This window comes from Martes martes, assembly GCF_963455335.1.
Source record: "Martes martes genome assembly, chromosome: 5".
NCBI lineage: Eukaryota > Metazoa > Chordata > Mammalia > Carnivora > Mustelidae > Martes > Martes martes.
The window spans coordinates 101,971,084-101,997,649 of NC_137892.1; the positions used below are offsets into that span (position 1 = coordinate 101,971,084).

The 26,566-nt window shown below is 53.5% G+C and overlaps 2 protein-coding genes across 6 annotated transcripts in view; one reads left to right on the top strand and one right to left on the bottom strand.

Moving 5' to 3' along the window:
* CDHR2 (cadherin related family member 2) overlaps nt 1-8,800 on the bottom strand; it is a gene marked incomplete at its 5' end in the record, with an annotated part of 44,417 nt that extends 35,617 nt beyond the window's left edge. Inside the window, one exon of the mRNA XM_080804364.1 lies at nt 8,575-8,800. Within this exon, the coding sequence (XP_080660490.1) occupies nt 8,575-8,800 (226 nt within the window). The remainder of the gene's footprint in view (nt 1-8,574) is intronic.
* On the top strand, nt 8,653-26,036 carry RNF44 (ring finger protein 44). Of its 5 annotated transcripts, none has more exons than XM_080803603.1 (11): nt 8,653-8,772; nt 19,271-19,422; nt 19,601-19,820; nt 20,240-20,407; nt 20,827-21,000; nt 21,110-21,271; nt 21,355-21,479; nt 21,803-21,890; nt 21,979-22,100; nt 22,235-22,334; nt 22,525-26,036. In XM_080803603.1, exons 2-11 carry the CDS (start codon nt 19,316-19,318, stop codon nt 22,585-22,587), a joined length of 1,329 nt encoding a protein of 442 aa, XP_080659729.1. In that variant the 5' UTR covers nt 8,653-8,772; nt 19,271-19,315; the 3' UTR covers nt 22,588-26,036. The 5 variants fall into 5 exon arrangements, with proteins under 5 accessions (XP_080659729.1, XP_080659732.1, XP_080659730.1 ...); XM_080803606.1 differs by having other exon boundaries at nt 19,631-19,820; XM_080803604.1 differs by lacking the exon at nt 8,653-8,772 and adding an exon at nt 14,195-14,312.
* Nucleotides 26,037-26,566: the final 530 nt, after the last annotated feature.

Sequence of the window (26,566 nt, forward strand, 5' to 3'; positions counted from 1 at the left end):
GCCCACCCAGGGAGCACTGGTGCAAAGATGTGGACCCCAAGGGCACTGGGCTCCCTGCCATGGGACCCCTCCAGTGCCCATCACCCTGGCTGCCTCAGTGACAGACAGATAATGGGGTCAAACGGCCCTGGTTCAGATTCCAGAATCTTTCTTACTCACTGTGTACCTCCCCTGCCCCCTGCCACCAAACCCCAGCAAGCCTTTACTTCCTCTGGGCCTCAGTTTCCCTACCGAGAAATGGGGTGACGTTAAGAACCACATAGTCCACACACAGGTTTCCATCCATGATCCCACTGTTCCCTGAGCCCGGGCGTCTGGTGCCCTAGCCTGGCCATGCCTGCCTCAGGGAAGAGGCCCACCCTGCCCCTGGCTCTCAGCTGAGTCTCCAGCTGGCACACCAGACCTGGAATGAGCCAGAGCTGAGGGCCAGCCTACACTCAGTGCCAACCGGACACATCCTAGCGCTGGCTGAAGTGGCCATCCATCCACGGTAGACCACAGGCCCACCTCTGCCTCCCGGTTCTCCAATTTCCTTCCTGTGCTGGGACCAGCCTGCTTCCACAGATGTGGCAACAGAGGTCCAGAAGAATTCCAGAGCCCCCCAAAGCCAGGATGGATCTGGGATTTGGACCCAAGCAGTTGGGCTCAGAGCCCCGTTCTTTCTCCTTGAGCTCTGGGGCCCCCCAGCTCCGCCCCTCTGTCTTTAATCAACAGCCCCACCTGAAGATACAGACCTTGCAAGGAGTCAGCCTGGGACTCAGCTCCGGATTCACCCAACTCAGCACCAGGGCACCACCCACCCAGGTGGGTGGGACCCCCTGGGTTCCTCTGGGCCCCTACAACCCCACTCAGCCCCTACTCCTGACCAGAAGACTCCCAAGCCCCTGCGGCAGCCAGGCTCTACAGTCCCTACCTGGGCCCCAGAAGGGGCCGCGGATGCGACAAATGGGCTCCAGCGGGCACCGTCTGGGGCCTGCCACAGCGCAGCCGGCAGACTTTGGCACCATCTCCTCCTCCCTTGAACAATCATTAACTCTGCCAGAGACCACACCTCCCAGGAGGGGAAGTATGGGACCGACTCCTCAGCAGGTGCTGACCATGGCTGGCGAGGGGGCAGGAGGGCAGGATGGAGGCGGCCCGCCCCAGTACTCTCAGGACAGGATGCTCAGGCCCCAGGAGAGAGTGCCTGGCAGAGCCTGAGCCCAGAGGACCTGGGACCCAGGCCCAGCCCTCGGGCAGGCAGGAGGTGGGGAAGGGGACAACGGAAAGTCCAGACAGTTCAAAAGTGACACCTAGCGCCCCCAGTCCCACAAGGCTATAAAGGGCCTCAGTGACAGGAAGCCTGTGGAGAAGGGGAGAGAGTGGTTAAGTTAGGAGAGGGAACTAATAAGCAATCAAATATGGAGATTCCAGAGGGCATCTGTGAGGTTTTCAGAGAAGGGTGATAGCAACCCTGAACTTGGATAATGCACTCTCCTGCCTATTGCTATCACTCCCCCTCCCTGAGGCCCTCAGAAGGTATCTCCCTTCCACCAGGGGTTCATCCACACCCAGGCTGGCTTTATTTTATTTTTTATTTTTTTTAAAGATTTCATTTGTATATTTGACAGAGAGAGAGAGAGACAACAAGAGAGGGAACACAAGCAGAGGGAGTGGGTGAGGGAGAAGCAGACTTCCCACTGAGCAGGGAGCCCAATGCGGGGCTCAGTCCCAGGACCCAGGGATCGTGGCCTGAGCTGAAGGCAGACGCCCAACGACTGAACCACCCAGGCGCCCCGGGGCTGGCTTTAAATACCATCCAGGTGCTCAGCAGGATCTGAGCCCCCACATCCCCCTCCAGCCACACAGGCCCAACATCCCTGCATTGACACAGGAGAAAGGGGACCCCCGGTACAAGATCACCAGCCTCTTCTATGGTGGCCTCTCCTTATGGGTGGGGACCACTCCTGACTCAATAGAAACGGACCTGATGTTACTATGGGTTAGGTGCTTTCAGGGGGATGTTTGCTCGCCATCCCCACCCCCACGCCCCCAAAATTTAAAGTGGGTTATCAAAGTACACATGCTTTGTGTATACTCATGTTCCCAGCCTCCTTATTCTCATCAGCTAAAACGTGGAAACAACCCAGTGACCATTGACAGATGAACGGATAAACAACATGTGGTGCATACACACAACAGAGTTTATTCAGCCTTAAAAAGGAAGGACATTATCACACACGCTCGAACACGGATGAGCTTTGGGAACATTATGCTGAGTGGAATAAACCAGTCACAGAAGGACAAGTGCTGTATGACTGCACTTACATGCGGTATCTAGTCAGATTCATAGGGACAGAAGGTAGAATGGTGGTCACAAGGGGCTGAGGGAGAGGGAAGAAGTTATTTAATGGAGACAGAGTTGCAGTTTTGCAAGATGAAATGAGTTCTGTGATGAGTGCACGGCATTATAAATGTGCTTAATACCTCTGAACTCTACACTTGAAAATAGGGAATTTTGTGTTATGTGTATTTTAGCCCAACTGAAAAAGTGGAAAGAAAATATATGCTTCAACAAGCTTTAAAAAGGTGAAGAAACCAGGATGAAGGGAAAAGGTATAAGAAAAACAAGGAGAATATAGGCCTGAAGGAATTCCATAAAATATTTAAATATTTGCTTTGGAGTTCTGGTTGCTTGTCAGAGGTGGGTACTAAGTTGCACTCTGAGCTTCTTGGCAGGCAAAGGGAAGAGAAGAATACGATCCACTGATCCATTAAGTCCGGCATCCAGCCACTAAATCTCTCTCTCTCTCTCTCTCTCTCTCTCTCTCTCACACACACACACACACACACACACACACGGAGGGGTGCGGGGAAGGGGCAGGGGATGGCGGAGAACCTGCAAATGTCAGGATCTGGGAGCTAATGCGATCTGAGTTCTGATAACTGAGAGGTGCTTCCTTCTGTGCGACTCCTAGGAACGGATGCTGCCAAAGGTGGATGGCACTTGACACGACTATCACAAGATGGCTGTTGAGGGGGTACATGGCTGGCCCAGTGCATAGAGCATTATGACTCTTAATCTTGGGGTTGTGAGTTCAAGCCTCCCATTGGGTGTGTGGATTACTTAAAAATAATAAAATCTTAACAAGGGGGCACCTGGGTGGCTCGGTCAGTTGGTCAGTTGTTCAGTTGGTCAGTTGGGCATCCGATTTCACCCACTCTGATTTTGCCCGATCTGATTTCGGATCAGATCGTGATCTCGGGGTCATGAGATGGAAGCCTGCATGGGGCTCCGAGCTCAGTGCCTAGTCTGCTGGAAATTCTCTCCCTCCACCCCTCCCCACACCCTCGGGCTCACTCTCTCTCTCTCTCTTTCAAATAAATAAATAAAATCTTTAAAAAACAAAACAAAACAAGGTGTTCGTCTAGAGATTTGGCTCAGCGGCCAGAGAGCCAGGTTCAGTTGTGGTGGAGCAAGTTCCATCACCTCCGTAAGCCTCAGCTCCCCATTTGCTGTGGCTGTAAATCGTGGATAACATAGGCGACCCATCTCAGAAGGGGGTGGGGAGGGTGAAATGAAGTCCTACATTTAAAGTCCCAAGCACGGTTGTGGGATTGAGCCTCATGTCAGTCTCTGTGCTCAGTGCAGAATCTGCTGGAGATTCTTTTCCTCTCCCTCTGCCCCTCCCCACACTCATGCTCTAGCTAGATAGATAGATAAAATCTTTTAAAAAATAAAGTCCCGAGCACAGTATCCAACACAGGGTAAAATGTCAATGTTTTTGTTGTGATGTGGTGGGCTTTCTGGTAACCTAACTATTAAGAAGGCCAGGCAGCTCCCTGTAGGGCTCCAGGCTCCAGACCTGCCCCAGACCACGGGAATCAAGGCTCCAGGTAGGGAAGACCCCAAACCCAAGCCCCTGGTCTCTCTTCCTGCTGTGACACCAGGGGCCAACAGCTCTGAGTCATTGCTCCTGCCCCAAGAGGGCATGTCCTAGGCTGCCAGACCTTTGGACAGCATCTAGATGGGCCAGGTGAGGCCTATTGGTGCCCTGCCCATCTCAAGCAGCACCTGTCTGCCTGCCACAGTGTGGACTGAGAAGCTCACTGAGCTCCGGTCTGTGAAAATCCCGTCTGTGAAAATCTGAGTAGGAGTCCCAGGCCCAGGGTCAGTTTTAGGGAAAGGCAGGCTGCCAGTCAAAGAGTGGGGCTAAGAGGCCAGGATGTGGATTCAGATGACTTGGGTCCCAACCCCACCGCCCACTTACCAGCTGGGGGCCTTGACTATCTCCCTGAACCTCAATGTCCTCATCTGTAAAATGGGTGTAATAGCAGAACCCAACACAAAGGTTTATTATAAAGGTTAATCAGGTAGGTGCAGCTCTCTTGAGCCTACCCACTCTCATATCTGGAGAGTGTACTTTTTGGTTTCATAGACTTTCCCGCTTGTGTTACTCGTCCCCTATTTGAAAAAACAAGCAAACAAACCAAAACCCTCAGGGAATACAGCGAAGCACTTAGCACAATAGCAAGTGATAGAGAAGTGCACATGGTATAGTGATTCAGACACACACCAGGGCTCTGTCCTAGCCATTGTTCTAGGTGTGTGGTTTTTTAAAATTTTTGTTCAGAAAAGCTTCCCATTGCCTGTCTTTGTTGGCAATCTACTGTGTGCACCCACTATGTGCCTGGAAATTGACTGAGTCGAAATCAAGTCCTCACTTGCCTCCAGCTAGCTGGATGACATTGGGCAAGTCACTCTTCTCAGAGCTTCCCCTTGTTCATCTGCATCATGGAGATACCATATGCCTCCCCTTCCCACCCCCCACCTCCGCCACATGGCACAACCTCAGGGGTTGAGCTGGAGAGCCTGAACTGGGAGTGTCCATTTGCTGTGGCTGTGTCCAACCCCTCCTCAACTTCCCAGTCATCCCTCCACGCTGCACACAGCTTTGCAGAGTACAAGATTTCTTCCTTCCTCCGTTCTACAGCAAAGCGCCCAGCCCAAGAACAGCCCCTTGGTGTCAGAAACTCACAGCCTCCAACCCTAGAGAGAATTTAGGACCAAAGAAACCAGCTCCTCCCCAAACCCAGACTCCTGAGCCCCTTTCCCAGACACACATTCCCTCTAAAGTATCCTTTCCAAGTGGCTGCTCTGTCATGCTTGCATGCCTCCAATGATGGGGAGCTCACCTGCTTACATGGCCTCCACTCCATGACTCCAACAATACACGTCTCACTGAGTTGAGAGCTTCCCTGACCACTTCCATCGGGTCCGCCTTCTGAGAGTACCAGATCCTGCTTCCTGTCTCTGCTGTGAGGCAGCCCTTCCAGAGCTTTCCCTCAGGCCCCTCCAGCCTCTCCCCACTACCACCAGAAGCAGGCATAGCAGCCATGCAGACCTGGGTTCACATTCCAGCTCTGTCCTTTTTCTGGCTGCGTGTCCTAAGGAAAGTCACTCTCCTTCTCTGAGCTTTATTTAGCTTCTGCATCAGGAAAATAAGGGAAATGAATCATGTGGCTGTTTCCTTTCAGAAGTTTCACTAACCTCAGTTAGTGGAGTTCTGAGATGGAACACAATGCCTCTGAGCCCTCTAGGAATGTGACTTGATGCCTCATGGCCCTCCTGGGCCTCCTTGCCACTTCAGTGTTCATTCAACAGACAGGGATTGAACAGTCGCTTTATGCCAGACACTGTGCTTGGTGCTGGGCCCTGGCAGGGTTGAAGGGGATCAGGTATTCCTGCCCCACAGAGGGATAATCTGAATGAGAGCAGAGTAGGCCAGGCCAAGAGGAAAAAAGGGAAGCCCAGGCACACAGAATAGGGTGTACAAAATCCCATTCCAGAAAGAGCCTGACCCTTGAGGGGAGCTGAAAGACCAAGGCTGGAGCACAGAGGCCATTTGTCCAGAATACTGGGTTTCAAAAACGATTGTACATTGATACAGAGCGATACTATTCAGTGACTTAGAAACATCTCTGTGTCCATGGCAGTATTATTCACAGTAGCCAAGACCTGGGAAAAATCTAAGTGTCCATCAAGAGATGAATGGATAGAGAAGATGTGGGATATATACACAGTGGAATAGTATTCAGCCATTAAGGGGCGCCTGGGTGACTCAGTGGGTTAAACCTCTGCCTTCAGCTCAGGTCATGATCCCAAGGTCCTGGGATCAAGCCCCGAATCAGGCTCTCTGCTCAGCGGGGAGCCTGCTTCCTCCTCTCTCTCTGCCTCTCTCTCTGCCTGTCTCTCTGCCTACTTGTGATCTGTCTGCCAAACAAATAAATAAATAAAATCTTAAAAAAAGAAAAAAAAAAGGAAGGCAATCCTGCCATTTGTGACAGCATGGATGGGCCTGGATGGCATCATGCTAAGTCAAATAAGCCAGACAGACAAATACTGCATCATGTCATTAATACGTGGAATCATTTTTTTTAACTTTTAATTTTTTAAAAGATTTTATTTATTTATTTTAGAGAGAGAGAGAGAGAGCACGAGCAGGAGGTACAGATGGAGAGGGAGAGAGAGAGAGAGAGAGACTCTCAAGCCAACTATGCACCTAGCAGAGCCTGATACAGGACTCGATCCCAGGACCCCAAGTTCATGACCTAAGCCGAAACCAAGAGTCGGATCTTACCCAACTATGCCACCCTGGTGCCCCTATACGTGGAATCTTAAAGCAAAACAAAACAAAACTGAATATGTAGAAACAGATTGTAGAATGTGGTTGCCAGGTGCCAGGGGCATCAGGGAAATTGGGTGATGTTATTCAAAGTGTACAAACTTTCAGTTATAAGATGAGTAAGTTCCAGGGATTTAATATACAACATGGTGACTACAATTAACAATACTGTATCTTATTTTTGAAAGCTGCTATGAGAGTAGAGCTTTAATGTTCTCATCTTAACAACAAAAAAAAGGTAATTATATGAGGTGAAGGATGCATCAACCGATGTTATTGTGGTAACATTTTGCAGTATATACATGTATCAAATCATCAAATTGTACACCTTGAACTTACACAATGTCCTATGTCAGATATATTTCAATAAAGCTGGAGGAGTGACAGGAAGTATCAGACTACACTGATGTATGAAGTATCATACACACAATAGATAGGATCTCAAAAATATGAGGACCGCTGAAAGGTGACAGTATCTACAGAGCCAGCCATTCCATTGATCTAAAGTTCTAAACACATGTAACTAATCTATAGTGACAGGAACCAGAGGAATAGTTATGTCTGGAGGGAAATGACTTGAAGTGGGTAAGAGGGAACTTTCTGGGGTGATGAAAATGTTCTCAATCTTGATTGGAGTTTTAGTTATACGAAGGTATACATTTATGAAAAATTCACTAAGCTATACACATAAGGACTTGTGCATTTTAGTGTTTATCTGTAAAATATATTCTAAATTAGATGTAGTTCTGATGAAGGGAAGGGGAAGGAAGAAACAGGTTTATTGAAGGATGAACCGGAGTAAGGCAGAAAGCAGGCTCCAGGTGTCAGGAGTGAGTAGAAATCTTGGAGTATGCCACTTCCTAGCAAAATTTCTTCACCTCAGAGTGCCTGGGTGGCTCAGTGGGTTAAGCCTCTGCCTTCGGCTCAGGTCATGATCCCAGCGTCCTGGGATCGAACCCCACATCGGGCTCTCTGCTCAGCTGGGAGCCTGCTTCCTCCTCTCTCTCTGCCTGCCTCTCTGCCTACTTGTGATCTCTGTCAAAAAAAAAAAAAATTTTCTTCACCTCACTAATGCCTCGGTTTTCAAATCTATAGACCAGGGATAATAATTTTCTCTCAGAGTTGTTAGACTTTAAGGAATAACGAAGTTAATTCATGTTAAGCACTTAGAACATTGCTTTACACCTGGTAGAAACTCAACAAATGGAAGCTTTAAAAAATAAGACGGCCTCCAGATAGCTGGCAGAAGAGCCCAACTCCGCATGGGGGGCACCCTCTGCGAGGCGAGGCCTGCAGGGACTACAACGGGCTCGACCTGGTGGGCGCGGGGCAGGCTGGGAGTTGTAGTTCTCGCCCGTCTAAACCGCCCACGGACGCGGGGCCACCAGGATCAAGGATGCGCTCGGAGAGTGGGGAATGTCCGGCCTGAGCAGGGGGCGGCCCGCTCTGCTCCAGGGTGTCTCTAGCGATGGGCATATGCGTCCTATTGTCACTGGAGTCTCCTAACCTCTCGAAAACGGTATCAACGCTCGCAGTTCAAAGACGAGGAAACAGGCTTAGAGAAGGGACCAAAGCGGGGAACATCTGCGGACGGCAGTCTTTACTCTGCATTACCGACCCAACCCCCCCAATCCGAAGCCGGGGAGGGGGACAAACTCTCCGGGCAGCAAAGGTTCTTTGAATGGGCGTGGAGTCGCGTTATGTTCTGCATTTCACAGACGAGACAGAGTCACTCGCTCCCCCAAGATCACGGGGATAGTAAGTGAGCCGCTGGGATGCCAGGCCCCAGGTGCTTCGCCCTTGCACGCCCTTTGCCGCCGCACTCTGGGGGGCGTGGCCCATAGGCGCCCCGCCTCCTCCACCCTCCGCTCTTGTGCACTTGGTGCAGTCCAGGTAGTTCCACACGCGCATAGGATTGGGGGTGAAGCTGCGCAGCCGCCGTAGGCCGCGCGCACGGGTTGTGAGGTCTGTGGACGGTTCCACTGCACGGGGCCAGAGGGGGGCCGCGGCAGGCGGCGCTCAGGCCGCAGCGGGACCCGGACCCCGGGCTGCAGCGGGAGCGACTCGCCGGCCGCCCGGTTGGGGTGGAGCCCAGCTGCGGTCCCAGGTAACGCCTGGCTCGGACCCTGCGCCATGCGCCTCAGGCTCGAGGCCAGCGAGGACGGAGCGATAGGGGGCGGCCGCGGGCTGACAGAGTAGCTCAGGGACTTCCAGCGAGGCCTCTGCCTGCGTCTGCAGTGCTGAGCTCGCTGTCCCGGGACCGGGAGCCGGAGGTGCTCCGCTCGCCAGTGCGTCCGCCCGCCCGCTAGGTCCAAGTGGGGACAGCTCCCCCACGAACTACGAATCCCAGAGTGCCCTGCGCCCCGCACGTGACCCGACCGACACCCACCCCACCCCCACCCCGCGCGGGTTCCGGTCCCGCAGGGGCCCTGTTGTCAGGGAACAGGAGCTAAAGTGGCGCCGCAGTCCTCCGGCTTCATAACGTTCTTCGAAACATTTTACCAGCGCTCCTTGTGCCAGCCGCTGGGGAGCCAGAGCTTCCCGAGCCTTGCCCTGGAGCGTCTGCGGGTCCGAGGAACAGGCCACCACGCCCCAGCGCCGTCGATACAGCTTTCAGAATCGCAGAAGGTGGGGGGGGTGGGGGGCGGCCGTCCAGAGAGGGTCTGTGTCTTACGCAAGGTCACACAGCTTCCGTTGCCTGAGGATCTCTAGACTCGAACTGAGGGGCTGTCGGGGGTCAGGGCGGTGGTGTGGACAGGACGGGGTAGGAAGCTGGCCCGCAGGAGAGAAACTTACATGGAGAGAAAGTGGGAAATTCAGTTGAATTCATCTCCTTGGGTCTGCCAGGCGCCGCACTCCTGCAGGCCCCCGGATTTCATCTCTGGATGATGTGATAGTACCTGCTCCCACCTGTGCAGACCCCGGGAGTTACAGCGGCCAGAGCTGCAGGGGGAAGGGAATCAGAAAGGGGAACCCCTTCCAACACCGTGCCCACAGAGCTCACACACTCAGGTGCAGACCCAGACCCAGAATGTTGGGCAGGTCCGGTCAAAGATGCACACATAATGGGAGACACTGTCGACCCACTGAGGTAGGTACTGTCCCCTCCGTTTTACCCCTGGCCAAACTGAGCTGTAAAAAGTTGGTGACCTCCTCAAGATGACATAGCTAATAAGAGGCAGAGCCAGGCTCCAAGCCCAGACAGGCTGACCAACGGCTCTGTATTTAACCATCTGTGTGTGCCTGTCCTCAGTAGCCTATAGGAGATGAATAATAGTGGTGCACACTAAGTGCTTGGGAAATACCATGTGTCACTGGTGTAATTGTCTTGATTTTACAGATAAGACTAAAGTAGAGAGAAGCCAAGTAACTGACCCAACTTAGAACTAAAAGTACCCCTGACCTGAGCCCCAGGCCCGTGAACACCTTAATGGACGCCCTACCCCCATGTGCACAAACAGCCACTTCTTTTTAGGGGAGCAAAAGCTTGGAGCTCAGATGTGAAGGTGGTGTGTTCAGGCATGTCCTGAGCAGAGAGGACTTGGCAGGGAGCCCACCAACCCCCAATCTGGGGTGTGTGAGGCTCTGGGCTCAGGTCCGCAATGCTCTGTGGTAGCTAGGAGGTCTTTAGCCCAGGCTGGCTCTACCAGGCTATGCTTTGTGACCCTGGGTGATCCCTCAATCTCTGCTCCACAGGCTCCTGGGCCCTGCATCTGTAGAAGTTGAGGAGTCTTAGAAGAAAGGAGTGGGGTGCTTTCTGACCCTGAGGGAAGAATGGAGGCAACCGGCTGTCCAAGTTCTTAGGGAGGACAGGGCCCCAGCAGGAATCCATGACCACCCCCCTTTCTGCCAAAGTGGAATCCCTCCCATCTGAAGAGGAGGCTTATGGGTGAAAGCTGGAATGTAACATCCAGGGCTTTGCCTTGGAGGGACTGGGATTTGAATCCTCTGCTGCTCATGCACAAGTCCTTGAGCCTCCCATGGTCTACTTTTGCCTTGGTATATCTGTGCTTTTTATTATTGAGCAACCCTTGGAAACCCTGTTTTGACATTTGTATTGCATGAACCAAACTTAATGTGAGATTAGAATGTGATCCCAGGTTTGCCCCTTGATGGCTAAGTCATCCCCCTCCTCACCCATTTCTTCATCTGCAAAATCCTGGCACCTAGCTCTTTGGTCATCGGGAGGACCAGTGAGACGATCAGGATGGGACTTGCTTAGACTGTGCAGGAGACCCTAGAACCCGAATTTCTCCACAGAACCTCACTGCACTTGCTTGCGTAAGAATGAACCCCCCCCCCAAAAAAGAATGAGCTGCCCCCACCTGTGGCCTCTGGAACCCACTGAGCCACACTTCCGGGATCTGAGACAAGGAGAGGCACTTCCTGAACCACTTTCGTCATCTGTGAGATGAAAACAGAACCTGTCTTCAAGTGGCAGGGGTAGAGTCGGGTGGAGTAGGGTGGATGCGAGTGGGGCACACAGTATGTGTGCAGGCCATATCACCACGTTGGGGTTCCCAAGCAGACCTGTAGGTGAACCTGAGGGGATTTCACAGGAAAGCCCAGACTTCTGGCTTCTCTGAAAAATCTGGTAAAATTGAGCCTCCTGCCCACTTGCTCCAGGGTGATTCTGCATGTGCCCAGGAAGGTTTTTCAGATCAGGAGAAGTGTTACTGGCCTCTGGCCCTGGGGGCACCCTGGGGGTCTGTGGGTGCTTGCCTAGGGCCTCCCAGGGGAGTAAGCCAGAAGGTCATGCATGAGAAAGGACAGAGCAGGGTTTTTCCAGCCCTGTAGCATCAGAGGTGAGAGTCAAACTCAGAGCCCCTTCCTTAAGCATCTGCTACCCAGTGTGAGCCAGCGCCTGCTGGGGTGGGGGAGCAGTCCCATGGAGACGGTTTTTCTGCCATCCTGGTGCAGTGTGGTAACAGCTGTGCTGTGCATTAAGGAAGCCAGGGCAGCTTGCAGAAGACAGGTCAGGGAGGCCTCGCAGAGGCAGTCTTGGAGCCGAACCCCAAAGGCTGAGCAGGGTTCTGCTGGAGTTACAGGGTGGTGGGGAGGTTTTAATTAGAGTTGTACAGTCAGAGGTTTGGTGGCTTCAAAGTACCTGGCTTGATTGTGGCTGAAGAATTGCATTCTGAGGGTGCAGGAGTGGTAAGGTAGTCTCTCTCCGGCAAGTCACTCTTGGGCAAGTCACTTCTTTCTTGAGCCTCATATCCTCACCCGTAAACTGAGCCCTTCCGGTGAAGGCTAGATGATAGTGCACTTAAAGATGCTGAATTCCCTTAGGCCAGCTGGGGGTTATGGAGTGAGACATGAAGTGAAGTGACCGTGACAGGGCTATGTGCAAATCAGATGATATGAAGTGAAGACGGGTACGTCTAGCCCTGAGTTCAGAGATGGGGGAGGTTCAGTACATGCTGGAGACCCCAGAGCTTCCTATAAGAGGTGAGATGGGAACAGAGCCCTGAAGGACAGAGAAAAGAAATAGATTGGTAGCAAGGAAGAGAGAGGGCATCTGAGGGAGGCAGTCCAGCTAAGCACAGGCAGGAAGATAGCAGGCAGGGAAGGCCAGTAGGTGCTCCATTGTGGCTGTGGGAGAACTGGGGAGAGGTGAGCCTGTAAGGCTAGGGGAAGCCCTAGCCAGGGGCAGGCAGTAGGGAGCCATTGCAGGTTCTGTCCCTACACAGGCAAGCAGGGGGTGGTCTTAACAACGTGGCAGCTTCCAATGAAGGGAGGATTTTCTAGTTGCTTTTACATAATGGGGAGAAATAAAAGGTCAGAAGGGTTATAGGAGAAGGGAGAGTTGATGAAAAGGAGTTGCTTAGAGAAAGGCATCCCCTCTACACCCCCATTCATTCTCATGCACACATAGTTAAAAGCATGGTTAGAGTTGAGCAGGTAACATTGACAGTACTGCATCATGAACTTGCTCTCCTGTGCTTAGATATCTGCAAAGTGCCCCTGGGAACCATCTTCAGTCATTGCATTGCTGGCTGCACATCCACCGTGCAATAATAGATTGTTGCTGGTCTAAACAAAACTTGAATAAGTATCTCTGTTCCCCAAACTTCTGGGTTGTTTCCATTGGATAACTTTCCTGAAGGGGGATTTCTGGATTTCTTACTTTAAGGGAACAGAAGTTTTTATGGCTTAGAAGATTTAAAAAAATACTCTTTCACGTAATTTTTAAAAATTTCTTTAACTTTTTAAAAAAGATTTTATTTATTTGAGAGAGAGAGAAGAAACAAGCAAGGGACGTGGCACTCAGTCCCAGAACCCTGGGATCATGACCTGAGCCAGGAGAGAGTCTTAAACTCCATGCTGAGCACGGAGCCCAACGCAGGGCTCAGTCTCACCACCCTGAGATCACTACCTGAGCTGAAACCAAGAATTGGAGGTTTAATCGACTGTGCCACCCAGGCACCCCTGTATAGGTTTTTGTGGTTTTTTTTAAGAGCAAATGTACATAAGCATATACAATAAAAAGTCTTATCCTCTGGATCCCATACTCTCTTCCAGTTCTCCCTGAGGACAGTTGTTTCCTGTATCTTCCAGAATTATTCTCTGCAGATATTGTATATATCTAGTTTTCAGGAAAATGGATACATAGTAACACCCTGTTCAAGCAAATTGCTTTCCATTTTTATTTTTAAATTTGGGGTTATGAAGTACACCAAAGCAGCATAGAAAATGACACCACCCCACCCCCAGTAGCCCTACAAACAGGCTTTAACAAATGTTAAATTTTGCATTGGCATCTTGTTTAGGGGGTAGCCCTATGTCAGTGCAGCCCCACGCGGAGCAGTCCGGTTATTGATCATATGCACATGATTCTTTTCAGCCTGTGCCCAGCTCTTGGATATTTAGAGCATTACTGATTTTTTTTCTTAAATAATCGATGTGGAGGTAATACCCCACTTTGTATAATGTTGCCCCTGTATTAAGGCAGAGGAGAACGAGCTCGGCTGTGGTTTCGCTTCAAATACCTATTCGGCCACCCTTCATAGCTGTGTGACTTGGGGTGAGTGGGTAACGCCCCCCTTGACCCAACTGACCCATCTGTAAAATCCTGTAGCAATCCTTCCTTCTCATCGCTGCTGGGAGGAGTACAGTAGGAAATCGAAGACTTATTTGGGCTTAGTTTTCCAAAACCCTTAAGCAGGGAGCCCTCCATGGAGATCAAGACCTCCTGGCCACGCGCCGACTGCTACCAGAGCGCCGGACAACTGCAGCTTGTGCTTCAAACTGTTCCCCGCCCCTTTCCCGGGCCACGCCGGGGGCGGGGCGGTTAAGTGTCTCTGTGGCGTCGGCGCACGCAGGACCAATCCCCTTGCCCCGCAGGCGTTAGCTCGTTTGTATGGGTCACCCGCTATTGGTCCGTTGGGCAACCCAGGTGTCCCAGCTTTTTAAAGCTGCCGCGTAGTATAAACAAGATGCAGGGCGGCCAGGCCATGATGTCATCGCGGCGCGGTAGCTCTTGGGGCTGACGTCATCTCCGGGGAGGTTGCCGACCCAAGGCTGTTAGAGCCTTCCTAACCCAGTTGGTCTGGCTTAAGAGGCCGCTCCTGCCTCGTCGAAGGTCAGTCCCGTTGCACTTCAGTATCCCAGGAGGCGCCCCGTCCCCGAAGAGAAGACCATGACACAGTAAGTCCGGGCTGCGGCTCTTCTAGGGGGACCCATTTCTCCGGCAGGGAAACTGAGCCTCAGAGGCGCGAGTGGTTCACGAGTTTGCATAGCAAGTTCGAGTTGCAGCTGGTTGGCCTTGCCCACCCCGGGGTCTCCCATCTTTAGCTCAGGCCATGTGGCCCCGCCCCCTGCTTGTGATGAGGGCGGTCACTTTAAGTGCGAAGGTGGGGGCAAGAAGGAGGTTTTAAGAAAATCTGCCTTTCAAGATGGCGTCCCATTAATCACGTGCCGAGTCGCGGTGAGCGATTGGCTCTCATAGCCCCCTCGGGGCGGAGCTCTTGGCAGGGCTGCCGCGGGCAGCAGCCGGCTACTGTTTGCCGGAACCTCCCGGCGCGCCCCCGCGAGCCCCCCTCCCGTCCGGCGCGCGACCCCGCCGCCTCGAATGTTGTGAATCAAATGTGGGGTTTGTTACATTCCGCTGCCGCCGCGGACAGTTCTTAAAGGGCCAGCCGCCTGCAGCTGCGCAAACCCGGCTGCGTCCTGCGCCGCCTCCCGCTCCCGGAGGGCCTGGGCTGAGAGAGGCAGACCGCGCGTGGGCCTCGCGAGGCAGACGCCGGCGGACCGACAACAAAGAGAGAGCCCCGGAAGGAGCTGGACTGCCCCCGGACCAGGGGGGTGGGGAGGGGAGCACATTGTTCCGCAGGGCGGGGGCTCTTAAAGGGTCCAGGCAGCCCCCCCTCCCCTCTGTCCAGCTTGGCCGTCCTAGATCGGGAACAAAGGAGCCAACGTGTGGCCTGGCGGCCCAAGGTGAGTAGGGGCCAGAGCCCCAACTCCCTATTTCCGCATCCCTGGAACTCCTGTCCCTCTCCCCTGGGATTGGGGGCTGTGCTCTAGCTGGCTCCGCAGGGGTTAATCACGGGCGGTCCAGAGGGGATAAGGAGAGACCTCTAGAATCAAGGAGGATTCCCACCCCACCCCCCCAACCCCCAAGGCCGGGTCGAGCCTCCCTTCTCCGGAGGCTGAGTGCTGCGGAGGCTGAGTGCTGCGGTGGCTGAGTGCTGCGGTTGGAAAGGAAGGAGCCGCCCCCTCCCCCTGCCGCCGCCACTTCCTTTGTTGTTGCTTTTGTCTCACGCCGAGCACATGGTCCGGGAACCTCGGCTCTTAAAGTCACAGCGCTCTGGCCCCAACGCCGCAGTCCGGCCTTCCGCCCCCCATGTCCTTCCGAGCGCGGCACAAATGAGTGAGGGGGGACGTTGGGGGTCTCCTCGCCGGGCGGGTGTCTGTACCTTGGCCCCCCATCCGCGGGGAGGGGTGGCTGAGGAAGCTCCCCGGAGCCCCGAAACCTGCGCCTGGCCCGCGTTGAGGAGGGGCAGGTTCTTCAGGAACACTGGTTTCCTCCCCCGCCAATGTGACCACCTGGTTTCTTGCGTCTTGTTTCTTCTGGCTTTATTTGGGCGTTCTAGGAAGGAGAGATTTCCACCCCCATTTCACAGCTGTGACAACTGAGGCTTACAGAAGCAGAGAGATTTCCTTGACCAAGGTCACCTAGGGAACCTGGGCTAGCCAAGGACTCCTAGCTCTGAGGCTGATGGTCCTACTCTCAGCTACCTCCAGGCAGCACACGTTCGGAGAGCTCTGCTTGCCTACCAGGCAGTAGTGGCTTAGCCTGCCCCTTGCGGGGGAGGGGGCTTCTCATCCTGCCTAAATCTACTCGGGCTCTCAGGCAGACATCCCCAGGGCAAATGACTTGGCAGGGGTTCCATAGACTTGGACTGGAATAGCTGCCTGGGGCACTGGAAGTAGGGAGTTGGCTGCCTCCTGGGGAAAGAGGTGGCTGCAAAGTGTGGTGCCTGCTTCTGGGCAAGATTGAGTTTAGGGATGGGACCCTGCAGACCCATTTACCCACACCTCATTGAAAGTGCAGCACCAAGGACTATGGAAAGACAGAAATTGGGGGTGGTCACCTGGCCACCCTTGCAGTTTGACCTTGAGCAAGTTGCTTCCTCCAACTCTGGGTCTCAACTTGCTTCATTCACCACAATAGTTAGTCTTGAGTGCCTAAAACAGAAAACTCTTGATCCCCTTTAGGGACTGAAATTAGTTGGGATTAGGTGGCTTTTGGGGCTACTGATGCTAATGAGAGTGTCAGGGGTTGGGGGGATCTGGGCCTTGGTGGCCAGCAAGGCAGAACTAGTTCTGTCTCTCTCTGGCTTTGTGGGCTAGAGCAAGTTACTTCCTTTCTCTGGGTCTCTGTTTCCTCAACTGTGAAGTGGGTGTGTCCCTTCCGCACAATCTTTGTTCTTAGTAGGACTTCCAAGAACCAGGGGTCCTTCCCTTGCCATCTGGGGTTTCCCCTAGGGAGGCATATTTCCCAGTATCTCTTGCAGAGCTTGAAGTGGCACCCGATTTCTGTTTGTGAGGGTGAGAGTGGAGGTTAGCCTCTCTTAATTTCTAATAGGGATCACTCACATATGCGCTTTAGAAATCACCTTTCCTTTGCGCAGTCTTTGCCAGTCCACTGGCAGGTGGTTATCTGGCTGTTCCATCTTACAGGTGAAGAAGCTAAGGCTGAGAGGGGAAGTGATGCACCCAATCCTAAGCCAGGACTGTGGCCAGAGTTGGGGTATTGTGTAGAAGAATGCAAGGGTTGACACTTAAAACTTTGGCACAGTCATCTACAGCGGGAGGCCCTTTGGTCTGCTTGTTTGGTTTCTCAGCTCCTTGCCACTTCCCTTTCCTGAGGAATGGGTGTTTTTGAAGGGGCTGACCAGAGCAGATTCCTATGTGCCTGAGCCTCTATGCCATCCACATCCCGCAGACGTCAGCAAGGCAGCCTGGAGCCATTGAAGATGCTGCCTGGGCCATGTCCTAGTGCACTCATAGCTCTGGCTGACAGGCTCTGGACCTCACCTCTCTGAGCCTCAGTGTCCTTACATCTGAGGGTTGCTATGAGGACTCAGGATGGCATGTGAGAAGTGTCATAGTCATTACTGTTAATATTCTTTATCAGCAGGACTGTTGGCTCCCAGGATCTCCGAGGTCAGTTAGAGCAGAGGTGCCCAAACCTGGCTGTGTCATAGAAACTGCTGGGGAATTTGGTAAAATATCTCGACGTCTTTGTTCCCCAACCCTCCAAAGATTCTGATCCAGAAGGTCTGGAGTGGCCTAGGAGTCTCTCATTTCAGATATTTAGGGGTATACTAGGAGTCTGTCTTGGCCTTTTTGCTAGGCTGGATTGTCAGCAAGAATCAGGAAGGCTGTGGGTGTACACATGTGTGAAGGATGTACACTTGGCTCACCCCAGGGGTTACAAACCTAGTCACCTACGGTGTGCAGGTAGAAAATGGGCTTTTGGTGGCCTGGAGAGAAAGCTCCCGCTCCAGTGAGAGGAACCAAGCAGAAATGAGGGCCTAGTGGGACCAGATTTTCTGCTTTTTTTTCCTCTCAGGAAGGAACAGATTTTTATGTAATCTCCCAATTTTTAATCATGGGCACCAATTTCCCTCCTGCCAGACTGTGTGATGGGCTCTCAAGTGTACCACATCACTGCTGGACACAGGCTGGTCACTGGACTCTGCCCGCCCTTCTGCCATGTGCCAGAACCCAGGTTAGGCAGGAGAAATGTGAATTCCAGCTCTTACACGCCTGGCTGTGGCCATGGCCAAGTGCTATCCTAGCAAGTGAAGAGCTTCCCCTGGACGCTGGCTGTGAGAGTTAGGGCCCCGGCTTGTAAAGCCGAGCACAGAGAAGGTGTTCTTGCCACTGCTGGCAGGAAGGAACGAGGTGTTGAGGGTATGGTACACTGGCTCCCCAGCTGTGTCAGCAGGGAGGGAACACTGAAAGCTGGGTGTCGGAGATGCATAGGAGTTCTGTCAGATGGAGAAGGGGCGGAGGGAGGAAGCCTCCCTGTGGCAGGAACAGCAAAGGGCTGGTCCTATTTGATGCACCCTTCAACTTTGCAGGGCCTGACAGGTTCCAGAGGGCCTCATCCCAACCTCTGGAGTTAATAAATGGTCTCCCCAGCTTATCCCACCTGGACCCCCAACTCCTACCCGAGGGAGGAGACCTGCCCCACCCTATTCCCAGTCAACTTCCTCCTTTAGGTTCTTGCTTCTCCTTTTTTCTCAGCAAGCCCCACCGCCACTTGGGGGCTGTGTTAGGCCCCCAGAGCAAGGGCCTGGCTGTATGCCAGATGCACCCACCCACCAGTGGCCACTTCCTTCATAACCTCCTGCAGAGCGCTTGGGCTGGACCCCTTCTTGCTGGCAGCAGAGTGCTGTGAGAGGCTTGTGGCCAGCTCACCTCCCAGCTTTGACACTTGGGCAAGTCCCTTTCAAGCTCATTGACCCTCAGTTTTCTATTCTGTGAAATGGACCTTGAAGAGTAGATGAAGTCACATGTGGGTAGGCACTGTGGCAACTGGTTATGGAAAGAAAGCTGACTTGAATTGAGAACCCCTGAGGGCAGGAACTGGGTCAGAACCTCTTACTTGGCAATAGTGGAAAGAGAAGGCCTGACTGGAGTCCCCCTAGAGCCAACACAATGGAATGGAGGAGGCTGGAGTGCCCTCCCAGGGACCCCCTGCTTCTTGGAGGTTGAAGTTATTGACCACCACACCAGAACAGGGAGCCCTGGGGACCCCAGCTTTAGGGAACCTTAATGGAGCCACCTGGCCTGGAAGCATGCTGGCCAGCCCTCTTAACTCACCACAACCCTGAAGGGAAACTTGATTCCATTTCATGGAGCAGAAAACTGAGACCTGGGCTCCCTGTCCCTGATCTGTCATCCTGGATCCCCAGTGCCCAAGAAGAAGGCCAGACCCAGAGTACACACTGCGCATGGAGTACAGGGGCGTGGTGGACATCAGTAGCCCTTAGAATCAGACTGCTGAGGTTTGATTCTGTCTCTGCAATCCCTAATGGGGCAAATGACAGGACTTCTGTGTGCCTCAGTTTGTTTATCTGTTTGCTTCCTAGGGTTGTGAGCCCTGGCCCAGCCCCTCCACCCCTCTGCCACCCCTGATGCGACCATGGGCTCTGGCAGTGACTAGGTGGCCACCCTCTGCCCCTGTGGGTCAGCGGCGATTCTCTGTAGGACCCGGCACTACCCCGGGCCAGCTCCGGGGAAGGTAGGAAGGAACCTCCTAGTCCTACAGAGCCTAGAGCCCCTGGTACCAGGGCTGTCAGCTTGGGTTGGGGTGTAGGGGCCAGGGGTGGCAGGGCACAGGGCCCTGAGCGGCCTTTCTTCCCTAGTGGGTAGTGACCTTGGCTTCTCTCCATGCTCTCTGAATGAGTGGCTCCCCTCAGTTCTACTGGGGCCTCCTCTCTGTGGTGCAGCCCCAGCCGCGAGGGCCCCCTGGCCAGCCTGCCTGCCCAGGATGAGCGCTTACCCTCCCAGCAGCCACCACCCCGACCACCACACCTCCCTGTAGAGGAGCACCGAGCCTCGGCTCCTGCCGGCAGGAGCCCCCGAATGCTGCACCCAGCTTCCCAACAGAGCCCGTTCATGGTTGATCTCCACGAGCAGGTAGGCAGAATACCCATCACCTCCATTTCCCCACCCTGCTGGCCCCTCCCCACCAGCCTCTGGCAAGCCTGTCTGAGGACCAGAGGTAGCAGAACCCTGATTTCCCCTTGCTTAACTCATTGCATGTTCAGTGAGGCGTTATTAGCCCTGTTTTACAGGTTGGTAAATTAAGGCCTAGAGAAGGGAAGGGCCTTCCTTAGGACTACACAGTGGGTGAGTGGTAGAGTTGGAAGCCCCTCCCAGGTTCCCAGAGGGTTCTCTGCCCTCTAGGGCTTGGGACAAGGAGTACCGGCAGGTGGGTACCTAGGTAGGCCCCAGCTAGAGAAGGGAAGGGAGGTGGCCCACCAGGGCTTTTTCATTTGAGGGCAGCAGCATGGCTGTTTCCTCCGTACACTTCCCGGGTTTCTCTCTGCCCACAGGTACACCAGGGACCTGTCCCTCTGTCCTACACAGTCACGACAGTGACGACCCAGGGCTTTCCCTTGCCTACAAGCCAACACATCCCTGGCTGCAGTGCCCAGCAGCTCCCAGCATGCTCCGTGATGTTCAGCGGGCAGCACTACCCCCTCTGCTGCCTCCCACCCCCGGTGAGTGAGTGCCTCCACCTCCTGCCCCATCCCCACTTGAAAGCCCCAGACAAGGCCAGCAGCAAAAGCAAACTGAGCTTATGATACCCATCCGCACTGTCAGAGCGCTTACCCAGCTCCAGGCTTCCACCCTGCCCAGAAAGGCACGTGTACTTTCGCGGATAGTGAGAGAGCACCTCAGGGTTCAGGGACCTTCCCACCCCAGTGCCTACCTTATGGTTTGGAATTGTAACTGTGGGCCTTAAAAAAGAGTGTAGTGTCCTGCCTGGGTGGCTTCTGGCAGGGGTAGGAGGGGCCAGAAGGCTTCAGTGAGGTCACCTCTCAATAGGGGGAATGGCCCCTGGCCCTTGGCCCAGGCATAGGCGCAACCCAGAGCCTAGAACATTCTGCAGCCCCCTACCCCCTCCCTCTCTTGGCAGCTGATCCAGGCGTGTACCATGCAGCAGCTCCCCGTGCCCTATCAGGCCTACCCTCACCTCATCTCCAGTGACCACTACATCCTGCATCCCCCACCGCCAGCCCCACACCCCCAGCCTGCCCACATGGCACCTCTTGGGCAGTTTGTATCGCTGCAGGCCCAGCACCCGCGGATGGTGAGTCTGGGCAATGGGTTTGATGCTCCAGGGGATGGCATGGGGGCCAGGGCTTCCCTTGTTAGTGAGTCTGGCTGCCCACTGGCCCCCCCTCCCCCCCTTCTTCCAGCCTTTGCAGCGGCTTGACAACGATGTGGACCTGAGGGGGGACCAGCACCCCTTGGGGAGCTTCACCTACTCCACCTCTGCCCCAGGCCCAGCCCTGTCCCCATCTGTGCCCCTGCACTACCTGCCCCACGATCCACTGCACCAGGAGCTGTCCTTCGGTGTGGTAAGTACCGTCCCCAGCCAGACTCTAGGGTGATCGGGAGATAGATTCACTAGGCTGACCTGCACCTGGCACCCCTCTTGTAGCCATATTCCCACGTGATGCCACGGAGACTGAGCACTCAGAGATACCGCCTGCAACAGCCGCTGCCCCCGCCACCCCCACCGCCACCACCACCACCGTATTACCCCAGCTTCCTGCCCTACTTCCTGTAAGTACCAGCACATCTGCCCCAGAGCCATGGTGCTCTGGTCTCCTGGGGCCTCCAGTTGTTGGACCCAAACAAAGCCCCATGGGGTGCCTGGGGCCTCTAAAGCCATCTGGCACCCCCACCAAACCATATACATTCTCAACACTCACCAGCTGGGTTCCTGGCCCTCCTACAATGTCCTGGGACAAACGCTGGAGTCCCTGGTGTGAACGGTGCAGAGCTCTGGGCTTTGTTTCACGGAGGGAGTCGGGAGCAGCTCTGCACCCCCTACACCTACTGACCTTGACCCTGGGCCCCCCCACACCTGTCTCCCCCTCCCCTAGCTCGATGCTGCCAATGTCACCAACAGCAATGGGGCCCACCATCAGCCTGGATCTCGATGTGGATGACGTGGAGATGGAGAACTATGAGGTCCCGTGGAACACTGTCCTGGGAGGTGGGAGCCTGGGGGACCTCCAGCCCTGAGCATTAATGACCTTCCCTTCCTGCCTGGATACAGGCCCTCCTGAACCTGGCAGAGCGGCTAGGAGATGCCAAGCCCCGAGGCCTCACCAAAGCAGACATCGAGCAGCTCCCGTCATACCGCTTTAACCCAGACAGCCATCAGTCAGAGCAGACACTGTGAGTGCTGTGCCCCTATCTCCTGCCCCTCTGTGAGCATAGGGAGACTACAAGGAGACCCCTTTCTCCAGGGGGTTTTGTGCTGTGTGATGAACCTCCCCCTGCCATCAGTGACGCTCTGTGCCCCCTCCCAGGTGTGTTGTCTGCTTCAGTGACTTCGAGGCACGGCAGCTGCTGCGAGTCCTCCCCTGCAACCATGAGTTCCACACCAAGTGTGTTGACAAGTGGTTAAAGGTAATACAACCCAGGGCAGATTCCAGATGTTCATGATGTGGTAAGGGAGGGGGGTGGACGTTGGAGGGTTTCCCTTGTCATCATCTAGAAGTTCAGGCTCTGTTCAGGGATCAGGTCCCAGAGGCAGAGTAGACCCAGCTGGGGTGGGGGACAGGCAAGAGTGGAGCCTTATGTGTGGCTGCTCCCCCAGGCTAACCGGACGTGTCCCATTTGCCGGGCCGATGCCTCCGAGGTGCCCAGGGAGGCTGAGTGAAGCCCACAGCCGCCCAGGATGACCCTGCCCGAAGCTCTGGAAGCTCGGGTTGGGGGGACCTGGGGAGGACGGGGAGGGAGTGGCCCAGGCCTGCCCCGTCACTCCCGCCTGCATCTCCAGAGCTGGTGCCAGGTCAGCCCCGAGAGAAGCCCCTGCAATAAGCCCCTGCATTTGCCAAGCTCCAAAGACTCCTGCCCCAATCTGCCTGCCAGTCTGCCCACCACGGAGCTGCCTGAGTTTCCGTCACTCAGTCTCCCTCCTGTTTGCCCTCAAGTCTGTCTCCTTTTCCTGCCAGCCCTGGGAGCCAGGAGTCCATCCCCCCACCCCCACCTCGAGTGCAGCTGGGGGAGATCCTCAGCCCCAGAATGGGCAAAGGGGGCTCCATCCTGGGTTGCCTGGTCTCTTGCACTGAAATGGTATGCTGTCTGACTGGGTGATACTGACAGGCATGCGGACAGAGGGTAGCATGAGGCCATTTCCTGAGCCCCAGGCCTGGATCCTCCTGCCTTCACCCCAGACAGACTCAGGCAGCCAGCCCTACCCAGGCTGCTGTGAGGGTTGGCTCCCTCAAGGACCCTCGCCCCAGTCACAACATTCCAGCCCACCCCCAGGCTGGAGGGTATCAGAGCCAGCCTCCTGAGCAGATGGGAGACAAGCCCTGAGCTGGGGTGGCCTGTGACCTGAGGGGGCCTGGGCCATGTAGGGGAGACGTGACCTCCTGTGTTCCTGGCAGCCACCCCTTCCTGGCAGTGACGGCAGCCAGACACACGCCCAATCTCCCCTTTCTGTTGTTTTGCATGAACGTGAGGAACAGCAGTTTTTGTTTATTCATTTGGCCCAAAATCGCGTGTAGAATTTGGGGGTGTGGATTTTTAAATAATTTGTTTCCTTTTGGTTTAATGGGGGATATAGGGACCAACCAGGACCAAGCGCCCAGGGGGCCGGGAATGGTCTGGTGGGGCCGCCTGGTCTGCATGCATGTGTGCGGCTGGGGTTGGGCTGGGTGGCTGGCAGTCAGGGCTGGGGTTGGGGGGTGGTCTGTGCTCAGCTGATAACTGCCATGCACTGTACTGCACACGTCCCCAGAGCCTACTGGGACCGTACGCTTTTCAGGGCATTTCTCCCTCCAGCCAGGGCCCGTCTCCCACCTGACGGGGCAAGTCTCCTCCAAGGAAGTCCCAGGAGGACAGGGACCAGGGAGGGCATGGACCCCATCTCCAGGGGCCCCCTCCCAGCCTGAGCCCTGCCCTCCAAGGTCTGGAGGAGGTCCCCGGTAGGGTCTGGCTGAGCTCCCACCTTCTCTTTCCCTAGTCCCATTCCTTTCCTGTCCTACCCCCAGCCGGGGTTGCTGCCCCGAACGAACCGCGTGTGGGGCCGGCACATCCTAGCAGGCAGCCCCTGGCGCCTGCTGCCTCAGGGATGCTCCAACCACCCTCGTTCTCCCCACAGCGGCCCTGGCTCCCTGCCTCCCCTCAGCCTGCCATGGGGCCCCATCAGCCTGGCCCCACCCCCATGGAGAACCCAAAGTCTTACTGTATATAACTCCAGGTGATGTTTCTATATTTATAGCAGTGTTGAAACCCCATGTGTTTTACAGAGAACCACCCTCTCCAAACCCCCTCCTCCCTTTCCCACCCCGACAAAAAGGTTTTCCAGATCCTCAAGGTTCCTGGGGCGGGCGGAAACAGGCTCACGGGTTGTGTGTTGGCTGCAGCAGTCATTCTGACGAGCAGCTCTGGGGGGGGGACACAACATTAAAAAAAAATCATTAAAAAAAAGATTTATAAAACAATTATTTAGGATGTTTGTGATTTGCCGACCTTGCTATAGATGCCATGTTACCAATGATTTCCTGTGGTGGGGGCTTGTCATTGTTTACTCTTTTATTTACCAACTTCTGGCCTAGGCATGACAGTGGGCACCATCCCCCAGCCCTGGCTGGGCCCAGCACCTGTGTTCTGTGTTAGAAAGGTGTTTTATGTATATGTGTGTGTGTATATATATATATATATATGTGTGTGTGTGTGTATATATATATATATATATAAAATTACATATATATATAAAAATACATGTAATTTGGGGGGCCCTGTTCCTTGCACATTTTACAGTTACCTCATTTTTCCCATGTATGTATTTGAGAAAATGCTAATATATAGAGAAAAAAAATGGTTCTTAAAGCTTAAATGTGTGGTTTTTTCCATTCCATTGGATTCACATTGGTTTGTAGCATTTAACATAACTAGTATGTTGTATTATATATATGTGTATACTGATTGAAATTTTTAACAGATTTGTACTTTTTTTAAAATGAAAGTTGCTAGTTCTGCTTGACCAAGTAGTGCAATCATTATTTTTTTTAATATTGTTGCTGATTTCAGAGGGATATTCACTAATAAATGTATGATGTATATCAAGTATTGCCCAAGCTGCCTTTGGCTACCTGTGTTCTTCCTGTGGGAAGTGGGGGTAATGTCAGTCTGAGAGTGGGTAGGGGATAGGGATGAGGTGGGCAGAAAAGACTGTTCTCTGCTGTGGCACCTTGGGGGTACCTCCTGATCAAGAGGGTCTGCCAAGCCAGGTTAGTGATGACATTCTGGGCCATCTGCTTCACACTCAAATTAGGCAGTATTCTTTTGGCAAGTGGCAGGATTCCATGAAACTGGTTTTAGGCAACCATCACTTGTTGGTCTCTCATTTCAATTCTGGAGGCAGGTTCTGCCTCAGGCGTGACTGGATTGGGCTCGGGCATGTTATAAACCAAGGTCTCCTGTCTCCTTCATTTTACAGTTTTGTTTTGAAGGACCTGCTTCTGTGTGGAAGTTCTTGGCAGCTCTAGTTCAGTTTCTTCTAGTTTAGCATCATTCCATGGGAAAAACATTTTTTCCCTGGAATTCTAATATTTCTGGGATGGAGTCTTGTTAGATCCGGTTTGGATTGTGGGTGCATCCCTGAGCCATTCATTACCATATCAGGGAGCTACACCAGCATGATCAGCCTAACTTGCATTACATACCCTCCCACACCCAGGCACTACTAAGACTACCTGGACTTGAGTCCCTCATCTCCAAGCTCGGTGGGGACTAGGGGCCTGAGAACCTCCCAGGGGACCAGGTTGGTGGCGCGGTTACGTAACTCTTAACCCATGATGGTGTATGGTGCTGCAAGAATATCAGCTGATTGTTAGCATGTCAAAGCAACATGGTCTGGAGCAGGAGCAGTGGGCTGGGGTCAGGAAACCCAGGACCTGGTGTCTGTGTGATGCCACTATCTGTAGCCTTGGTCAGGTCACTTCTCTTTCAGCCTCTGGATCAACTGCAAAATAAGGGACAATTAGTTGAGTGGTTCTCTGTGTCTCAGGGCTATGGGAGCATAAGTGGGGTTAAGAAGGGCTCTGTTAAACAAGTTTGGGAAATTCCACACTAAAGGTAATAGGAACCTATGCCGCAGGGCTTCTCTGAGCCTTGGTTATGCTGATGAGTGTTATAAGCCTCTAGAAATGGATACTGTGAGCAGCACTTGCTATATTGGGCTTGTCTGGCTAAATGTAGTGCTCAAATTGCATTCTCTGGGGCCACACTGGGAAGTGCTGGACCAGACCAGTGATAGCGACGGAGTTCCAGGGCCCTAGTCTGAAGTCTAGGGAAGTCTCTAAGCTTTTTTCAGTATTTAAAAAAAAAACTTATGGGAAAGCTGATGATCTTATCAGTTGATTTAAAAAAAAAGAAACTTGGCAAAATTGAACATTTATTCATGATAATAACTCTCAGCAAGCTAGAAATAAGAAGATAACTTCTTCAATTTGGTAAGTTACATCTACAAAAAACTCAACAGCTAACAATGTAATGGTGTGAAAGACTAGGTGCCTCACCCTTGAGATCAGGACAAGGCAAGAATATCCACTCTCACCACTCCTTTTCAATATCATATTGGAAGTCCTAGCCAGCACAATAAGTATAAGGCAAAAAAAAGGAAATAA

Bases quoted from the DNA above. Each gene is read 5' to 3' on its own strand.
- RNF44 (XM_080803603.1), top strand. From the start codon at position 19,316: ATGCGACCATGGGCTCTGGCAGTGACTAGGTGGCCACCCTCTGCCCCT. The intron at 19,423-19,600 runs GTAGGAAGGAAC...GGCTCCCCTCAG, and splicing joins CCGGGCCAGCTCCGGGGAAG to TTCTACTGGGGCCTCCTCTC. The intron at 22,101-22,234 runs GTGAGTGCTGTG...GCCCCCTCCCAG, and splicing joins CATCAGTCAGAGCAGACACT to GTGTGTTGTCTGCTTCAGTG.